Genomic DNA, 20,875 nt, shown 5'->3' with positions numbered 1-20,875 from the left:
TAGAACAGCAGCAGGAAGTCTGACAGCAGTGATGCAGTACAGTAGGTCATGTCATTGGCTGCACAGAAATGAAGTCCTGCAATGACCACAAGGTGGGATCTCTGAACTGACGCCAGAATTTAAAAGGGACACTTTCATAGTGACCAATAAAAATGTGACTAAAGAGGGACTGAGTTTGAAGATGTGTTGAGCAAGAGAAAGAAAGGAATGGTCAAAACAAGCAGAAGATAGATAGGAGGGTCACCACTGAAGTAAACGATGTTATTGTAGTATGGAGATCCTCACATTCAGTCTTCGAGAGTTGCAGTGGGCTAAATAGCATAGGTTGCTGTTTTTTGTTTCAACCCAATTGGTAAATAGAAGCTAATCCTTACGATTAACAACAGACAACACATTTTTTATGAAGTTGTGCTTCCTGAAAAAGTTTTGCTTACTAAGAGTTCGAGCTGAACACAAATGTAATTTCAGATTGACTGTATTATGTAGAAATTTGTAGAAACGCAAAATGAATATTTACTTAGTTTAGCATTTAATCACTTTATGATGCCCACGCGTTACATTAGTTAACTCAAGTTGTTTTGCAGCCAACTCTAATACTACTTGTTTCAGTGTCCAACAATAGTCGGTCAGCACTGCTGAATTCCACTTGCCCCAGTACAGCTTTTCCATCACTACAATTTCCTGAAAAAAACCTTTCATCATGTTTATCACCAACGACATTTAGATTAGCAGGAAAGGAGACTAGGTGTTAAAGCAGAAAATACATTTTTAGCAACATGTTGCATTTCATGGTTTTGTATGCTTGAAGTATGTTATGAACTACCTGAACAAAATCTTGTGTTGAGTAGTTACAAAACAATTCTCAACAACATCCTTTAATGCCTTCCATGCGATTTCCTCTGGCCCCACTAGCATATCTTTGAACCGTTTGTCGTTGATGATGTGTCTGATCTGTGGATCCGTTAATCTTAGCATAAAATATTCATGCAACCATCTGTCTCAAATATTAAAATCTTTCCATGTTGATTGTTTTTATAAAATTTTTCATTAATCCAAGATGTATATGAAAGAAGTGACAAAATGAATTTGTTAAGAAGACATGTGGTTCATGTGCCACTGACTTTGGTGGCCAGTTAATTTTAACGTAATAAATAGTTTTTTTTAGTACAGCTGTCCCATTTGTAGACAGAACAACAGAACCAGGTATATTCGAGCTGCATTCCTGGTAGCAGTGGAATTATTTTTAGACCACCACAGATGTTTCAGTTGTTTTGTTCATAGGTTTCTTTCATGTATACCCTATAGCCAATGGGTGCTGAAGAGTGGATATTGCCATTGTGTAACAAAAAAACTTTTAGGCTCAACAATGACAAATCAATAAAAAAATGCCATTGTTGTGGGTGAAGCTCACAACCCAAAGCCAATCCTGGACTAAAAAAACAGCTTATTTGATGGGCAACAAATTGCGATATGAAATGAATTGACAAAAACAGGCAATTCCAATAAAGCATTAGGGCTGGGCGATTTGGCCTAAAATCAAAATCTCGATTAATTGAACATTTTAACTCGATTACGATTAATGAACGATTATTTTATTTATTTATTTATTTTTTTTTGCCCTCATAGTTCACTGACAAGTTTTGTACAGTAAATATGCTCACATATTACAAGTGAGAGATTTTTGAATGAAGGGTGCATTACTTGATTTTAAAATAATTGAAGGAAACACACTATCTTCTATCTGTGATTATTTATTGAACATCAATGTTGAACAACTGAAATTAAAGCACACATTGCCTAAAACGAACAGTCACTTTGTTCTTATAAAAAAGTAAAAATAAATAACTTGCACTTTTGGAAACAAAATAAATTATTTTCAATGTTTTTCTTATTAAAAGTAGAAAATAAACAGTATCTCTTCTAAATAAAATAACTCTTATATATCCTATAAATAATATTTTAAACAGTGCATTTCTTGCATCTTCTGTAAACAAATATTTTAATGTTGTAATGAAAATAGAACTCTCTAAACACTGTTGCATGAGGTGATCTTAGCGATCTTGTCATGTCACTATATGAACATGAATTTACTCTAAGTTCTTACTAAGAAACACGAGCATGTTAACCTTTTCAGGTTTCAAGCAGGACCTGAGGCATGTAACAATGTTTCCGCCCGAACTGAAAACCCGCTCTGATGGGGAGCTAGTAGCTGGTATACAGAGATACTTTTTTGCCACCTTACTTAGAGTGGAAAGTGTACATGATGCTTCCTCCACCAGTCCAGTGGATTTGCCTCACTATCCAGCATGGGGGACACCAAATAGCTGCTCATCTCTGCTTCTAGCGATTGCTGAAGTGACAGAGTGGGTGTAGCTGAACTTGCTGAAGGTGTTGCCTCACTCCCTTTAAAAAAGCTTCCTAATGACCTCTTTTGCTTTTATGCTATTATATTTAATTAAGCTGACGTGTACTTACCAATTGCAAGGTGTAGGCGGTGTCCAAAACACTGCTGTCGTAACCATCCATTAAGCGCAGCAGCTTTGACAACATTAGCACCGTTGTCTGTCGTAATGGCTGAAAGTTTTTCTTCCGCGAGGTCAGCATTCAGAAAGCATATCTTTCAGACCTTGCGCAATCATATCTGCCGTGTGATCGGCTGGAAAATATGCCATCTCAAGGCATCTCTGGCGCAGCTTCCAATCGTCGTCAATGTAGTGCAAAGTAAGGCTCAAGAATGGGTCCATCGTCCTACTTGACCAGAGATCAGATGTGGCTGCAAAGTGTTGAACATTTTTCAGTTCAGCAGCTACATTTTTACAACATGTCTTGTACATGTCTGGCACCGCAGTTTTAGAAAAATGTGATCGCGATGGCACAGTGTATCTTCTGTCGAGAGTTTTAACGAGGTGTTTAAACCCGCTTCGCTCCACTGTTGCCAAGGGAGTCATATCCTTTGCGATGTAATAACAAATAGCGTCAGTTATTTCTTTCCATCTTCTTGAACTCTTCTCATACTGTGTGGCATTTGTGAACGCTTGTGTTATCGACATCTGCTTTGCGGAGGCACTTGTTGCTGGGCGCTTTTCAGTCTCTTTTGTTTTTTTTGAGCCATGCACTGTTCATATTCAGTAATGTGATTGTGCTTCAAGTGTTGAAACAAATTGGTGGTGTTACCTTTGGGCGTCGAGACTGTTTTTCTACAGTGTCTACATCTGACTTCATTTTGTTCGATGTCATCCTTACTGAAGCCAAAATATGTCCAAATGACGGAGACTGCGTTTTTCTTTGGTACAAGCTGCTCTTGTTGCTCAGGTGTGTCAGTGTTTAAGCTCTCCATGCTCGACATGTCGGTGGAATAACGTAACATAACGGAGCGGGGTCACGTGACTCCACACGCGGTAGTGTTTTTAAAGGGAAAGTAATCGAAATAATCGACCTGGAAAAGTTTGATCGATTACAGGTTCTGAATGTCGATTTCGATTACTTTTCGATTAATTGCCCAGCCCTATAAAGCATTATAGAAAATTTTAAAGGTAACTTTTAAAATCAGCAGGCCAAAATCCCGTAAGATACACACAAAACATTTCAGGAAGCAAAAACTTTACTGTCCATTTTAATGGGACCAGACATTTAAATATATGGCACATTAGTACTTTTGTTTTACCCCATATCAAAACATTCTTATACTGTAAAACTCTAAGAATATCATACAAATGATTTGTGAACAGGAGCAGATTAGTAATTCTCAGTCATTCAGGTTTTTTCTCTTCCATTCTTTGTAAATACTAGGGGGCTCTGCCCCCTGCGCGCTTCGCTCGCCAACCCCTGTGTTTGGTTAATCCAACCATCCATCATCCAACCTGCTATATCCTAACTACAGGGTCATTGGGGTCTACTGGAGCCAATCCCAGCCAACACAGGGCAAAAGGCAGGAAACAAACCCCGGGCAGGGCGCTAGCCAATCACAGGCTTGCGCACACACTAGGGACAATTTAGAATTGTCAATCCACCCAACCTGCATGTTTTTGGACTGTGGGAAGAAGCACCCGGAGGAAAGCCACGCAGACACGGGGAGAACATTCACACTCCACGCAGGGAGGACCAGGGAAGCGAACCCAGGTCTCCTAACTGCGAGGGAGCAGCGCTACCCACTGCACCACCGTGCCACTGTTTGGTTAATCGGATATACAATTTTAAAAGCTTTTTTCTCTTTGGAATTGTTTCAGTTTCATTAGTTGCACTTTTTACTTTAAAGGTTTATTAAAAACAACATATGGAATTACCTTTTCTTCAAGATCGCATTGAATTTTGAATCCGTTTTTGGAAATACATTGTGATAATGCAACGTATAATCGCCCGTGAGTTTTTAATACGAATGGCATATCACGATCTCCTTTGGTGTCTAATGTTATTCGCGGAATATATACATCACCTTACTTGTCGCCTGTTAAAATTTGCATCCCTTCTCCATCATCATAAATATACACCTGACCGAATTGTGCATTCTTTGAAATTAAACTTGTCTTTGCTTTAACTGTTGTGGGACGACCTTGCTGTGTCCTGCTATTTTTTCAATTACACCTGGCTCTGATGATTAATCACCTTTTGTTTGCACTAATGAGATCTTTACTATCCTTTTTTTTTTTTTGATACTGTAGCGACTGAAGTAAAAAAGTGTCACAAACGTTTTACTTGAACAATCGCCGACTTCATAACCCCAAACACAACTGTCTAGCACCCTCTCCGACCCCTCCTACCCCGGGTCTTGCCTCCCCCTTACCGCATCAATCAGTACCCCGCTATCAGTCTTCCGTGCTGTGCTCTGCCCCCCTCAATCGGACCTATCAGTCACTTAAAACAAAAAAGCCTTCAACCTGCTGGCGAGCTGCCTCTTCTGCTTGTCGCATATCGTTGTTTTAAGAGCTGGGAGCACATTGTGCGTGTCTGCCAAAAGCAATCCAACAACTGCTTAGTTAGAGGTCTGTGGACTTGTTTTAAATGATGGCTAACTGACTTATCTCGCATGACGTTGTAAAAACAATAATTGTCCTTTATTTCAGGCCCAGGCGTGGTAAAATCTCTTTCTTGCAGGACATATAACGCTGCTCCAGTTTATGAAGTTCTAATCTTTTAATTCTGAGCCCCATTGGACGTGCTTTGTTTTCAATTCCACTTGTTCTGGGATGATTATCACTTTCCTTATTTTCTAAATTTGCACCTAGATTATTGTTTTTCTTTTTAGCATTTTTTTCTGTCCACCGCATTTGGGTCTCTTTTCTCTGTGCTTTTCTTTCGTCTTCGTTTAGTCGTCAACGTTTCATTTCTACCGTATTGACCTTATACACTTTATATACACTGAGAGCCATGGAGCTGTGTGTGCTGCGTGACTGCCTTTACACTACTGATCTTTTTTTCTGCCCGTGGTCTTATCTTGTAAGTAGGGCGTGTCTTGCACCGTGGCAAGTGTCTTTGGTCTTGCGGGTCTTTAAAATTGTCTTCCGAGAGGATCACGTATCATAGCCTTGCTTTTGCTTTCCATTCCAGGATTTTCTTGTATATATAGAGAGATATTATTAAACCAGATACTTCATGATGAGCACCTAAAGTTGCAATTGATCTCATTGTTTAACTAGCTGGTCATTCTTCCATCTCTGATTCTACATTTAGAAAAGATCAACAGTCCAAGACTGACATTTGTTTGGCCATTTTTTTCAGTTTTTGATGATGAACTCTTTTGTCATTTTCCTATAAAGTCACCATTCTCTATGGATTTTACTCCATTAACTGTAATCTACCTTGTAAATTAGTAAATAAAGAAACCAGGAAAAACTGAATGAAAATTACATTGACAATAGAAAGAAACTTAACAGTCAAGATAAATAGAACACTAAATTATGTGCAAGCATTGCAAATAAAATGTATTGTGGCTATATACCATAAACATTGAAACTGGCAAATAACAGCTATTTAAGCTAGGAGTCCAATTAAAACGAGAAGGTGGCTGGTATGAAAACCTGCACCACAGTGGGCTCAAGAAGTAACTTAATTGGCAATTGGTTAAGAAAACAAAACGCAATTAAAATAGTGAATGTATATGTTTAAGACTAAAAGAAGCAATTAAGAATTGGGAAAATTAAGAAGCAAATGAACTAAAGCGAAGGGAAAATTGTTCCTTTGAATGGATAATCCTCTGTAACCAGTAAAGGCTTTAGAACCAAACTTAAAGATTCTTAATATAGCATATGGTGTAGCATGGATATATACTATCAGTAACGTAGCAGTGTACAGCTAACTAAAAGAATTATAGTAAAATGGCATGATAACAGGAGTGAGTACAAGCTGTATGTAAAAAGAAGTGAAGGAGGCATGCATACTTTCCTTTAATGTTAGTTAATATAGTTTTCATTTGTTGTTCCTACCATAATTGTTAATCTTCTCCATGCACCCACACACAGCAAAGCTGAAGGATACGTTTGGTCCTTTTTAAACTGAAGATATTTTTTACAGTGATTGTATACCTTAATTTGCCACAGAAAATTGTCTCCTAAAATGAAGCATTTTTATAAATAAAAAATACAGTGCCTATTCCTGCATTTTAGAAAGGGCGCCAACTAAGAACTACAGCTACTGTTGGCAAGAAAGTAAGATACTGTGTTCAAAGGTATTAACCCTTATTTAATTTAATGGCGTGAACATCATGCAGCAGCCTAGTTGTTATAAATAAATGCCTATATAACAACTGACTGACAAAAAAGTAAATTCAAAGTCTCTTTATTCTAATAGGATGAATGTCCCTGTGCAGAAAACTTCCACTTGTGCTTGTGGAATACAGGTGTTGAGCAGGCCTCACTCTAAGAACCGATGATATTAGTTTCCAACCCACACTTAACTAATTCAGGGCAATCTGTCAGTCATCAATCACCCTAGGAAGCAAGTGCTCAAGAGGAAAAAGCCATGCAAACAATTACATGATATGCAATCACAGAGATAGTGGCAGATCAGAAGGTATAATAAGTGGCTCCACTGTTGGTGTAGGATAACGGGATATAGGTTTATAGGACACTGGGTCTCCTTCTGGAAAGATACTGCAGCATCTGTACAGATGTGGTAGGTAATTTTTGAACTAGACTGGCACCAATGTATTGGGGAGGCATACGAGTAGGTTAGTAAAGGACTGTTCAAACAGGGAAAAGAAGAGGTAGAAATCTTAGGTCAGGCCAGGTTTATAAACTTCACATAAAGGAACAGACAATAGTACTACTTAAAATATGAACGCTAACTTTGAAATTTCTAGTCAACAGTTAATATGCAAAACTAAAAACAGACATACATTAAAAAAGTGTTGGTCTTAATGCTGCAAGTATCAAGAATAAAAGTAATGAGTTTGAGTCATACAGTATGTAGTCTATTTAAGATGGCAACGTAAGAAAACCTATCTACACTTCATGACCCCGAAGCAACTACTAAGCTAGCCATTCACTCAGTAGACTCCCATAAGAACAGAGGTGGAGGTCTTTGCATGTATGTACATAATGTACAGATGCAAATAATATTGATAAGAACTTCTTCTCAATATAGAATACGGAATACTAAAGTGCAGACTATTTTATCTACCACATGAGTCCAATGATATAAGCATTATAGATGTATATATACCACTGCAAGCTAATATTAAAGCAGCAGCCATACCACATGTACTTCAGAATAATTCATCCACCTGAAGCTAAGCATGTCTGGGCCTGGCTAGTACACAGATCTAGAAAAAAAGTTTTGATTGCTGCCCAGCAGGGGGCGCTTACCCTATGGTCTGAATGTTAACCATAATGCCCTAGTGCAGTAATGGGGACACTATGCTGTAAAAATGGTGCATGCCTTCAGATGAGACGTAAAACTGAAGTCCTGACTCTATGTCGTCATAAAAGATCCCTGGGAATGCTTCATAAAGAGCAAGGTGTATCCCGATGTCCAGGCTAAATTGCCCTCCATGGCCTAGTCATTCGGACCTCCTAATTATGCCGTCTCGAACTGGCTGTCTCTCTCTCTCTACTTCATCACCTAATAGCTAAAGTGTGGTGAGTGTACTGGTGCAAAAATGGCTGCTGTTGCGTCATCCAGGTGGATGCTACTCATTAGTGGTGGTTGAAGTGGCTACCTTACTCACTATGAAAAGTGCTTTGAGTAATAAGAAAAACACTATATAAATGTGAGGAATTAGTAGTAGTAGTAGTAGTAGTAGTTGGCTAATAAATAGTCAATAACAAAAAACAAGGCGCAAAACCAGATGGCATTTTAATTATCACTAGTAACTTCAATCAGGCCAACCTTTTATATAGCATCTTTTTGTGTTAGCGTATAGATTTATATTTAAATTATGTCTTTTTATTTGTGTGTGATTTAAAAAAAAATATAATTTAGGGAGTCACATAAACTATTACATTTTGTTGTACTTGCTACAATTAAAATGAAGGCATTCTATACTATAATCATATTATGTAAATAGCCGAGCCCTAGGTAAATACAACAGATGAGAACAAAATATATGAGAACTAAAAGTAGATAAGGAGAATCCGGCTAAAATATGAGACAAAAATACAGTAATCCCTCGCTATATCGCGATTCGCCTTTCGCGGCTTCACTCCATCGCGGATTTTATATATAAGCATATTTAAATATATATCGCGGATTTTTCGCTGCTTCGCGGGTTTCTGAGGACAATGGGTCTTTTAATTTCTGGTACATGCTTCCTCAGTTGGTTTGCCCAGTTGATTTCATACAAGGGACGCTATTGGCAGATGGCTGAGAAGCTACCCAACTTACTTTTCTTTCTCTCTCTCTTGCGCTGACTATCTGTGATCCTGACGTAGGGGGTGTGAGCAGGGGGGCTGTTCGCACACCTAGACGATACGGACGCTCGTCTAAAAATGCTGAAAGATTATCTTCACGTTGCTACCTTCTGTGTGCAGCTTTTAAGTATGCTGCACGGTGCTTCGCATACTTAAAAGCTCAAAGGGCACGTATTGATTTTTTTATCTCTCTCTCTCTCTCTCTGCTCCTGACGGAGGGGGTGTGAGCTGCCGCCTTCAACAGCTTTGTGCCACGGTGCTTCGCATACTTACAAGCCAAACAGCCCTATTGATTTGTTTGCTCCTTTGAAGAGGAAGATATGTTTGCATTCTTTTAATTGTGAGACTGAACTGTCATCTCTTTCTTGTCATGGAGCACAGTTTAAACTTTTGAAAAAGAGACAAATGTTTGTTTGCAGTGTTTGAATAACGTTCCTGTCTCTCTATAACCTCCTGTGTTTCTGCGCAAATCTGTGACCCAAGCATGACAATATAAAAATAACCATATAAACATATGGTTTCTACTTCGCGGATTTTCTTATTTCGCAGGTGGCTCTGGAACGCAACCCCCGCGATGGAGGAGGGATTACTATATTATACTTGGTCATTTATATATTTAGGAAAACCACCGAGAATTGCATATCTTTGAGTGGCAAATGTATGTGACCTAGCAGGCAATTTGAAGGTGAGAGTGTCAAGTGTTGTCAATCAACATGATGACATTCAGGTGTGAATGGGCACCCTGTTTACTTTCAAACACGTATCATGCCACAGACAAAGGACATTTCAGTGGACCGCTGAAAAAGAACTGTTGATGTTTATTGCACTAGGAAAAGTTGCAAAACCATTTCGGAAGAATTAGGACTGCACAAATCCACAATCAGACAGATTATGTACAAATGGAGGAAGTTTAAGACTATTGTTACTTTCCTCTGGAGTGGTTGACCAACAAAAATCATTCCAAGGGCAAGGCATGTGATTGTCCGCAAGGTCACAAAAGAACCAAGGGTAACTCCTAAACAACTAAAGAGCCTCTTTCACTTTGGTTAATATTAGCGTTCATGGGTCCACCATCAGGAGAACACTGAACAACAGTGATGTGAATGGCTGGATTGCAAGTTGAAAGCCACTGATTTTCAAAAAACCATTGCTTCCTGTCTACAGTTTGCCAAAGAGCATGTGGAAAAGCCTGAAAGCTGCTGAAGTAATCTTTTATGGACAGATGAGACCAAAATGGAAGTTTTTGGTTGAAATGAGAACTGTTACGTTTGGAAAAAGAAAAAAACTGCATTCCAGCATGAGAACCACACTCCACCTGTAGCTGCTTTGGACCTGATTTGCTGTGTCTGGGCCAGGACACAGCTTTCCATTGTGGATGGGAAAATTAATTCTGAATAATATCAGCAAATTCTAAAGGAAAATGTCAGCATCTGTCTGTGAACTGCATCTCAAGAGAAACTAGTTCATGCAGCAAGAAAATGACCCCCAGCATACAAGTCCTTCTAGCCAAGAATGGTTGAAGAAGAAGAAAATAAAGGTCTTTTAAAGGCCAAGTCAAAGTTCTGACCTCCCGTTCATTTGAAAAATCCCCAAAACATCCCTGAGTTTAGGCAATTCTGAATGGAGGAATGGGCTAAAATTCCTCCAAAGTGATGTGGATCAAGACCTACTGGAAACGTTTAGCTTCTGCTATTGCTGCAAAAGGTCACATCAAATACTAAAAGCAAAGGTTTATATATTTTTACCACTCACAGGTAATACTGGGTGATTTTCCACAATAATAAAATGATCAAGTATGATATTTTTGTTTCATTTGTTTAGCTGGGTTCTCCAAATCAACAAACCCAATTCCAAAAAAGTTGGGATGCTGTATAAAATTTAAATAAAAACAGAAAGCAATGATTTGCAATTCCAACTCCAATTTTAATCATAATATTACAGAAAACACATCAAATGTTGAAGGTGCGTCATTTTAAAATGTAAGGTCATTTTGAACTTAATGGCAAAAACACGTCTCAAAAAAGTTGGGAGGGGACAACAAAAAGCTATAAAAGAAACTAAAAAGAAACGGCTAGAGGAACATTTTGCAAATAATTTGGTTAATTTGCAACTGGTCAATAACATGATTGGGTTTAGAAAGAGCATCTTAAAAAGGCTGAGACTCTCAGAGCTAAAGATAGGCTGAGGTTCACTAATCACCAAACAATTCATTGTGTCTACAAATTGTGGAACAATTTCAGAATAGTGTTACTCAAAGTAAAATTGTGAAGACTTTGAATATCTCATCATCTACAGTACATAATATCATCAAATGATCTGAGAATCTAGAGAAAGCTCTTTGCGCACAGGAGACTGAACATCAATATTGGATGCCTATGATCTTCATGCCCTCAGGCTGCACTGCATTAAAAACAGACATGATTCTGTTTGGAAATCACTGCATGGGCTCAGGAACACTTCCAGAAATCATTGTCTGTGAACATAATTAGCCGTGCCATCCACAAATGCAGATTAAAGCTCTATCATGCAAAGAAGAAGCCATATGTCAACATGATCTAGAAACGCCACCATCTTCCCTGGGCCAAAGCTCACTTAAAATGGACTGAGGCAAAGTGGAGAACTGTTCTGTCGACAGAAGAATCAAAATTTGATACTCTTTTTGGAAAACATGGATTCTGTGTCCTCCGGACTAAAGAGTAGAGGGACCATCCAACTTGTTATCAGTACTCAGTTCAAAAGTCTGCATCTCTGATGGTATGGGGGTGCATCAGTGCCTATGGAATGAGCAGCTTGCATATCTGGAAAAGTACCATGAATGATGAAAGGCATATACGAGATTTTAGAGCAACATATGCTCACGTCCAGACAACGTCTTTTTCAGGGAACACCTTTCCTATTTTAACAAGTCAATGCTAACCCACAAACTGAACCTTTTACAGCTGCATGGCTTTGTAATAGAAGAGTTTGGATGCTAAACTGCCCTACTTTCAGTCCAGGCCTTTCACCAACTGAAAACATGAAACGAAAAACATGACAAAAAAAACCCAAGACTGTTGTACAGCTATATCATACAAAAATAGGACAACATTCCTCTCCCAAAAGTGCAGCAACTGGTCTCCTCAGTTCCCAGATGTTTATAGAATGTTAAAAGAAAAGAGGGGAGGCTACACAATGGTAAACATGGCCCTGCCCCAATGTTTTTGAACCATCAAATTCAAAATGACCTTATTCTTTTCTTAAAATGGTACATTTTCTCAGTTTTAACTTTTAATATGTTTTCTATGTTCTATTGATAATAAAATACAGGTTTAATAGATTTGCAAATAATTGCATTCTGTTTTTCTGTGTCCCAACTTTTTAGAATTAGAGTTGTACTCATAGGACTTGTGTGAAAATCTGATAATGTTTTAGGTCACGTTTATGCAGGAATACGGGAAATTCTGAAGGGTTCACTAACTTTCAAGCACCACGGCATAACATATTGGGATACACAAAACTTAGGAAAGATACAGTGGGTAAAATTGAAGAGATGAGATAGATACCATTTATGTCAAAGAGAATAAAAATTCTTGGTGACTGTATCTGGTTTTAAATAAAAACCATAACAGATAAAGGCCTGACATGTAGAAGTGGATTATAGGCCACCCTGTATTATATTTAGTTTGAACTTATATAATTCTTTTACATGCCTTCAAATATAAACCACACTTTTTTAAATAAACAGAAAAAAAACACAAACAAGTAACTGCACACAGATTTGAGTATAATGAATATTGGGAGATAATTAAAATGCAAAATCATAGGGAAATTAATTTTGATAGAGCAGACAGAGAGCAACCCAGACACGGGATGCACAAACCAGTGTATTTCTTCGTGCCGGTCCCAAGCCCGGATAAATGGGCAGGGTTACGTCAGGAAGTGCATCCGCTGTAAAAATTTGCCAGATGAATATGCGGACAATACAAATTTCCATACCGGATCGGTCGAGGCCCGGGTTAACAACGACTGCCACCAGTATTGTTAGCCAACAGGGTGCTGGTGGAAATTGGGCTACTGTTGGCCGAAGGAGAAGAAGAGGGGGTAGACATGTCCGGAGGCAGAAGGACAGGAGGAAGGTAAAGACAGGGGAACTGAGGTTAGGAACTTTGAATGTTTGCAGTATGACTGGTAAGGGGAGAGAGTTAGCTGATATGATGGAGAGATGGAAGGTTGATATATTGTGTGTACAAGAGACTAAATGGAAGGGGAGTAAGGCCACTTGGATCGGAGGGGGATTCAAATTGTTCTATCATGGTGTGGATAAGAGGAGAAACGGGGTAGGGATTATTCTAAAGGAGCAGTATGTCAAGAGTGTTTTGGAGGTGAAAAGAGTGTCAGACAGAGTAATGACTATGAAGCTGGAAACTGAAGGTGTGAATGTTGTTACTGCATATGCCCCTGAAGTTGGGTGTTGGATGAGAAAGAAGATTTCTGGAGTGAATTGGATGAGGTGATAGACAGTGTACCCGAGGGACACAAAGTGGTGATTGGAGTGGATTGCAATGGACATGTTGGTGAAGGGAACAGAGGAGATAAAGAGGTGATGGGTAGGTATGGTGTCAAGGAGAGGAATGAAGAAGGTCAGAGGATAGTGGATTTTGCAAAAAGGATGGGTATGGCTATGGTGAAGATGTATTTTAAGAAGAGGGAGGAACAAAAGGGGGGCATACAAGAGTGGAGGAAGATTATATCCTATTCAGAAGAGTCAATCTGAAGGAAATAAAGACTGCAAAGTGGTGGCAGGGGAAAATCTAGTTAGGCAGCATAGGTTGGTGGTCTGTAGGATGACGTTGGAGATCAAGAAGAGCAGGAGAGGGAGGGCAGAGCCAAGGATCAAATGGTGGAAGTTGAAAAAGGAAGACTGCAAGGTTGAGTTTAGGGAGAAGGTGAGACAGGCACTGGGTGGCAGTGAAGAGTTACCAGACAGCTGGTGACAGCAAGAAGGGTGCTTGGCGTGACAGCTGGACAGAGGAAGGAGGAAAAAGAAACCTGGTGGTGGAATTTGGAAGTACAGGAAGAGTATACAGAGGAAGAAGATGTTGAAGAAGAAGTGGGATAGTTGGAGAAATGTAGAAAGTAGACAAGAGTACAAGGAGATAAGGTGCAAGGTGATGAGGGAGGTGGCGAAGGCTAAAGAAAAGGCGTACAATGAATTGTATGAGAGGTTGGGCACTAAGGAGGGAGAAAAGGACCTGTACCGATTGGCTAGATGGAGGGACAGAGCTGGGAAAGATGTGCAGCAGGTTAGGGTGATAAAGGATAAAGATGGTAATTCACTTTCAAGTGAGAAGGGTGTGTTGAGCAGATGGAAACAGTACTTTGAGAGGCTGATGAATGAATAGAATGAGAGAGAGAGAAGGTTGGATGTGGAGATAGTGAATCAGGAAGTGCAATGGATTAGCAAGGAGGAAGTAAGGACAGCTATGAAGAGGATGAAGAATGGGAAGGCCGTTGGTCCAGATGATATATCTGTGGAAGCATGGAGGTGTTTAGGAGAGATGGCAGTGGAGTTTTTACCAGTTTGTTTAATGGAATCTTGGAAAGTGAGAGGATGCCTGATGAGTGGAGAAGAAGTGTACCGATACCGATTTTTAAGAATAAGGGGGATGTGCAGAGCTGCAGTAACTACAGGGGGATAAAATTGATGAGCCACAGCATGAAGTTATGGGAAAGAGTAGTGGAAGCTAAGTTTAGAAGTGAGGCGATGATTAGTGAGCAGCGGTATGGTTTCATGCCAGGAAAGAGTACCACAGATGCAATATTTGCTCTGATGGTGTTGATGGAGAAGTATAGAGAAGCCCAGTAGGAGTTGCATTGTGTCTTTGTGGACCTGGAGAAAGCATATGACAGGGTGCCTCGAGAGGAGTTGTGGTATTGTATGACGAAGTCGGGAGTGGCAGAAGTGTATGTAAGAGTTGTACAGGATATATACAAGGGGATTGTGACAGTGGTGAGAACTGTAGTAGAAGTGACGGATGCATTCAATTTGAAGGTGTGATTACATCAGGGATCGTCTCTGTGCTTTTTCTTATTTGCAAAGGTGATGGACAGGTTGACAGACGAGATTAGACAGGAGTCCCCGTGGACTATGATGTTTGCTGATGACATTGTGATCTGTAGAGAAAGTAGGGAGCAGGTCGAGGAGACCCTAGAGAGTTGGAGGTTTGCTCTGGAGAGGAGAGGAATGAAGGTCAGTAGAAACAAGACAGAATGCATGTGTGTAAATGTGAGGGTGGTCAGTGGAATGGTGAGGATGCAAAGAGTAGAGTTGGTGAAGGTGGATGAGTTTAAATACTTGGGATCAACAATTCAGAGCAATGGCGATTGTGGAAGAGAGGTGAAAAAGAGTGCAGGCAGGGTGGAATGGGTGGAGAAGAGTGTCAGGAGTGATTTGTGACAGATTTGTATCCGCAAGAGTGAAACGGAAGGTCTACATGACAGTAGTGAGACCAGCTTTGTTATATGGGTTGGAGACGGTGGCACTGACCAGAGCTGGAGGTGGCAGAGTTAAAGATGTTAAGATTTGCATTGGGTGTGACGAGGATTAGAAATGAGTACATTAGAGGGTCAGCTCAGGTTGGGAGACAAAGTCAGCGAGGTGAGATGGTTTGGACATATGCAGAGGAGAGATGCTGGTATATTGGGAAAAGGATGTTAACGATAGAGCTGCCAGGAAAGAGGAAAAGTGGAAGGCCTAAGAGAAGGTTTATGGATGTGGTGAGAGAGGACATGCAGGTGGTGGATGTAACACAGCAAGATGCCGAAGACAGGACGATATGGAAGAAGATGATCTGCTGTGGCAACCACTAACGGGAGCAGCCAAAAGAACAAGAAGAAGAGCAGATAGAGAGCACACATGTTCACATATTTTGGAGGTACTTCTTCTCTGGATACATGGCCATAGTGAGCACTGGGAAGGACCCTGGACTGGGTCATCTAACAGAGCTGAGGAAAGTAAGCAGATGGGGCTACTGCTGACCTAAAGTAAGAGGTGCAGGGCAGAAATTGTGCAGACAGGCAGTGCTTAAGGAAGATGAAAGTGCATAGAGCTGTGGAAGATCAAGTAGCACTGAAGGGCCAGGCTGCAGAATAACTAACCAATAATGAGCATTTTTTTCACTGTAAACAACATTTACACACCCTGCCCACCCTAAAAATCCTTTTAGTGAGTTTCACATTTCATAATTGCAAAATTGCATCCAAAACAAATTTCTGGGGTGACTTCACTGAACTGTACGTGAAACAAAACTTTGCTGCTTCACTCATCAGTTAATATATTACATGCATCTAAAAATAAAGAGTAGAAAACGAATGAATTAAACATTAGTTATTAAACACTGAACATAACAACCACTGTTTTATATTATAATAACCATTATAAATTTTGATGACGGTGGTGGTTCAGATAATTGACATTCTACTGTATTAGGAATGGTAAGGGTGAGCTAAAATAGTGCAATAGTACAACAGTACATTGAATATGCTAAACTTGCATTTTTCTGAAGTTTGAAGAAGTGGTAACTGCCCAGCAATGAACTATATATGAACTATGTATAGTGAACTATGTATACTCAGTACCTGGGAAATTACAGAGTCAGAGAGAGAAGTAAATTAAAAACATTAAAATCAAACAAATCACAGTTAATATTTATCTTGGAGTGCTTAAGTGGATTAGTAAGTACATATACAAACCCTTGACAAAATATAAAAAAAAAGAAAAAAGAAAAAGAAAGAAGAGAAATTCTTACAGATTCTAAGCTAAGTGATTGCTATCCTATCACATACAAGGGTGATCAGACGGGTCCAATTAACCACAGACTAGTAACTTAAATGTGCATCATGGAAAAATAAACAAAAGCATATATTAAGGAAACGGTCAGGCATCACATGGCAGGATCAAGTATATTAGTGAATAGTGAAAATGCATTAGGAGAATGGAGATATAATCACCTATTTCTTTGAGAAAGCACCAAAAGTTTAAGATCAGAAAGGTGTATATGATACTGATTTATTAATATTACATCATTACTACTGCATTTATTACTATCTTGAGTTACAGAAAGCTTTTCATAAGATACCTGATAAAAGGCTTGTGATCAAACTAAAAGAAGCAAGAGTTCAAGGCAAATATCGTAAATGGGTGCATAAATGACAAAAGAAGGAAAGGCTTAGAGTGATTTTTTTTTTTTCAGAATTATGTGATAATCTTCTTCACATTACAAAAAGACATAGCAGTGCTATAGAAAGTCCAGACAACACTGACTACACTGTCTCTTTACTTTAAGATAGGTTCTTCAACATGAACACAGGTATCCAAACGTAAACTTGTTAGGGGCAAATTTCACACAAAGGTTATAAACTTTTTCGTCCCACTAAAATATGATAGTGTGTACAGCAACGGCCAGTGAGAAAAACTACCATTAGCTGCACCCAGCAACTGCAGTATAACTGCACAAGTGGCTACTTTTGCAAGCACTGTAGGGAAAAGAAAATTTAAGCCTAAGAAGGCTTACTTCATTTCTTGCTTGTGCTACTAAGGGGTCTATTTTGGCTACCCTTCCAAAAAGTTTGTTGACATGATGTGCTGTTGAAATTGTTTATCTGCAGAGTTGGAGTCATCAGATTGCAACCAGGCATTGCATTTTCTAAGTGTGACTTTAAAAATCATAAAATGTACCTTTACTATCTGTACTTTATTGCGTTTAATAAATATAACCTTTTTGGTTCACCAGCATCGAAGACTATGTGCAAAAATTACTGAGCACACAGAGATAAAAATATTAGCTTCCACTTTGATTTCAAAAACAGTAGGACTTTGACTTTATTACTCGTATGCACTTTTTGCATTTTTACTTTTTGGTCCTCCTGCCTTTTGAAACTTTTTCACTTATTTTCTTTTAACAATTATTATCAAACTAGCAAAATACCTGCGCTTCGCAGCGGCGAAGTACTGCTTTAAAATTTTTATTAAGAAGAAAAGTAAACCTTTTTAAACTGAGGGAAAATATACTAATAATTATTTGTTAAGGATCTCTTTGTATACCACGTTGTCAGTTCGGCCCTCCGGTTGTAATATGACCAAGCTCTACGCTGAGCTTACTCTTGAGCATGCAACGTATAGGTGGCCATGTGAAAAGCAATCTTGCCTCAAATCAACGCCAACCTTTTGTAGGGTCTGTCCCTGAGACTTATTAATTGTCATTGCGAAGTAGAGCCTTACTGGAAATTGTAGGCGTTTGAATTGAAATGGGTTCTCATTCAGCTTTTGAGAGTTTAAACATTCATAAACATCAAAGTGTCCACTACTCAAATCGTCACCTGTGAATCTAAGATGTTTAAGAGGCATTGGCGGTTGTCCAAAGGTGTAAAATATTTGGCCATTTCAGTACACTTGAAAGCGACAACCGAACAAAACAGCCATTAACTCACATGCAGAACCACAGGTGAAGGGCTTAAGAATTTCACTCTTATAGTGCTCCTGTGTAGTATAATTATCTCCTGTACCGTCATCAGTCCACACCTTGAACCTGTCCCAGTCATTCAATACATAAGACACAAAGTTCCTCCAGATATCAAGAGTGAGCCTGATATGGCCGTGCAATATATAACACAGAGAATAGAAAAGGCAGTCACCATCTCCGAGCATGGAAACCACTCGGCAAGTGACAGTTCTTTGACCGATGGTGATCACCTCGATAGACATGTTAATGGGGGTATAGTTGGAACGATAAAGGAAATGGGTACCTGAACAATGTAAACAGTGTCTAAAATACCTACACAATAACTATAATCGTAATAAACGAACAATAAAACAGTGGAGAAGCCGTGGATTAAATAAAAAGGCTGCAGTTATCAGCAGGGAGATGTGAATATCGTGGCGAAGCAAGGAAGGGAATGAAGAGACCGGAGCGACGGACGGCCTTATATAGGCAGGCAGCCAACTACGTGGGAGGCTTGGGGATGGGGGACCCAACGCCGCCTCACACGGTGACCGAGCTGCAGGCTATGGACGTATATATGTACGAAAGTAGGAATCATTTAGCGTTGGGAACCTGCGTACCAAGTTTCTTGAAGATGGGCCCATAACTAACAAAGACCGTTGGAAAGTTCAATATGGCGGCTGACAGTTGCGTCGTACCACCAAAATAAGTACGTACATCGTTTTGGTTAGCGCAGGGAAGCCGTCTACCAAATTTCGTGAAGATGGGGCCATAAATAAGAAAGTTTAACATGGCAAATGTTGTCGACCGTTACAAGTAGAGTTTCTAAATGAAACCTGCTTAACTTTTGTAAGTAAGCTGTAAGGAATGAGCCTGTCAAATTTCAACCTTCTACCGACACAGGAAGTTGGAGAATTAGTGATGAGTGAGTCAGTGAGGGCTTTGCCTTTTATTAGTATAGATTAAAAGTGCACAAACCACAGTGAAGTCTTACATTGTAAAAAAGGTGAATACAGTTCATCAAGTTTTAAAATTCATGGTTTACTGCAGCTAACACCCACATAATATGGGTCTGAAGAGGTATCAAAAAATGTGTTAAAAATGGAACAAAGCTGGAACAGTCACCTTTGATCAACTATAATAAAAAGCCCTAAGAGATCTGGCTTTGACTATCTTTGTTTACAGCATCCATAAGTGATTTGTTGCCTTTCCTACAGGTAAGCAAATCTGACCCTTCTTAACTACCTCTTAAATTACCATGGTATAAAAGCTTCCCCATCTTCATTAGAATTGGTGGTTACATGTTCAATTTTTTTTAAAACAGACTAAAAACCAGACTCCTAATGGTTCTTAACTTTTATTTTCTAACAGCCACTAAAGTGACTGCTATGTTCTAGAAGAACCTTTGGAGCATGTTGCTTCTGAAGGAAGCAATTTTGAAGGTGACAGAGTTTACACATAATATTTTTTTTGCAATAATATACTCCTTAATATCAGTCTCATCCTATTCATAATGGGCCTCGTATCATGAATAAAAAATATACAAAAAAGCTCCATGCTTAGATTAATTTTATGACAAATAATCTTAACAAAAGTAATTATTCTAGTAAAAAGTTTTTTTTTAAAAAAAGACAAAGGAAAAAAGGAATCCTCTCAGACGAAATTCTCATTTGTTATTCCTTTCTTATGAAAGATTTTGAGTAGAATACTATTAAATTATGCATAAATGAGACTCACCGTGTACAGTAGTTGGACTGGAGTGATTGGACTAATGAAGACTGTTCGTAAACAACGTAAACAGGCCTCAATAAACTTGAGATCCTGAGATAAAAGTCCTACAACAGACACATAATTGAATAATATTAGCAATTAAGTGACAAAGAAGTAATTTCAACTAAATATTTCTATTTCTAAATGTTACAAAATGTAAATCATTAAATGAATTTTAAAATACATCTTAGATTAAATTAATAAAATATTTTGTCTCATATTCGTTTTCTTAATGCAAAAGTGCTCCATCACGTATTCTCCAGATAATATAACTCAAGATTCTCAAACCCAAATCATAAATTGTATATCTAGGCAGCACAAGGCAGAAACCAAACACAGATGGTAATCCAGTTCATCACTGAACCCACACAGACTCTAAGTCTGCAAATGTTGAACTGCAAATTAATCTAACATGCATATTTTTGAGATGAGAGAAAACATATCCTTATATTGTAAATTCTGCATTGACAGCAGCCAGGCATAAGATTCAAACTGAAGATGCAGCATCTGTGAATATAATCAGTGCTACTCTACCACCCTCCAAATGGTACATTTATTAAATTTCACATCCTTAAAGAAAAAATTTATACAGGAGAAAACAGTTATATTTCAGCAAATATGCTAAAATAAGCATATTATTATTATTATTATTATACTGTAAGTGTGCTGCTTGTATTCATGCACCTCACAAAATACTGTATGGAACCACCTACCCACTTTAATAATAGTTCTAAATCATTTCAATTAAGTATTTATTAACCTTGCATATTACTTGGAAGAGAT

At 38.8% G+C, this 20,875-nt stretch overlaps 1 protein-coding gene across 1 annotated transcript in view; it reads right to left on the bottom strand.

The window, feature by feature from the left end:
• Positions 1 to 20,875, bottom strand: part of armc8 (armadillo repeat containing 8) — a 207,029-nt gene that overhangs the window by 161,773 nt on the left and 24,381 nt on the right. Inside the window, 1 exon segment of the mRNA XM_051931260.1 lies at positions 20,060 to 20,157. Coding sequence (XP_051787220.1) covers positions 20,060 to 20,157 — 98 coding nt within the window.

This window comes from Erpetoichthys calabaricus, chromosome 8 (assembly GCF_900747795.2).
Source record: "Erpetoichthys calabaricus chromosome 8, fErpCal1.3, whole genome shotgun sequence".
Taxonomy (NCBI): Eukaryota; Metazoa; Chordata; class Cladistia; order Polypteriformes; family Polypteridae; genus Erpetoichthys; species Erpetoichthys calabaricus.
Note: the sequence above shows the minus strand (reverse complement) of the source record. Positions and strands in the feature narration are given on the sequence as shown.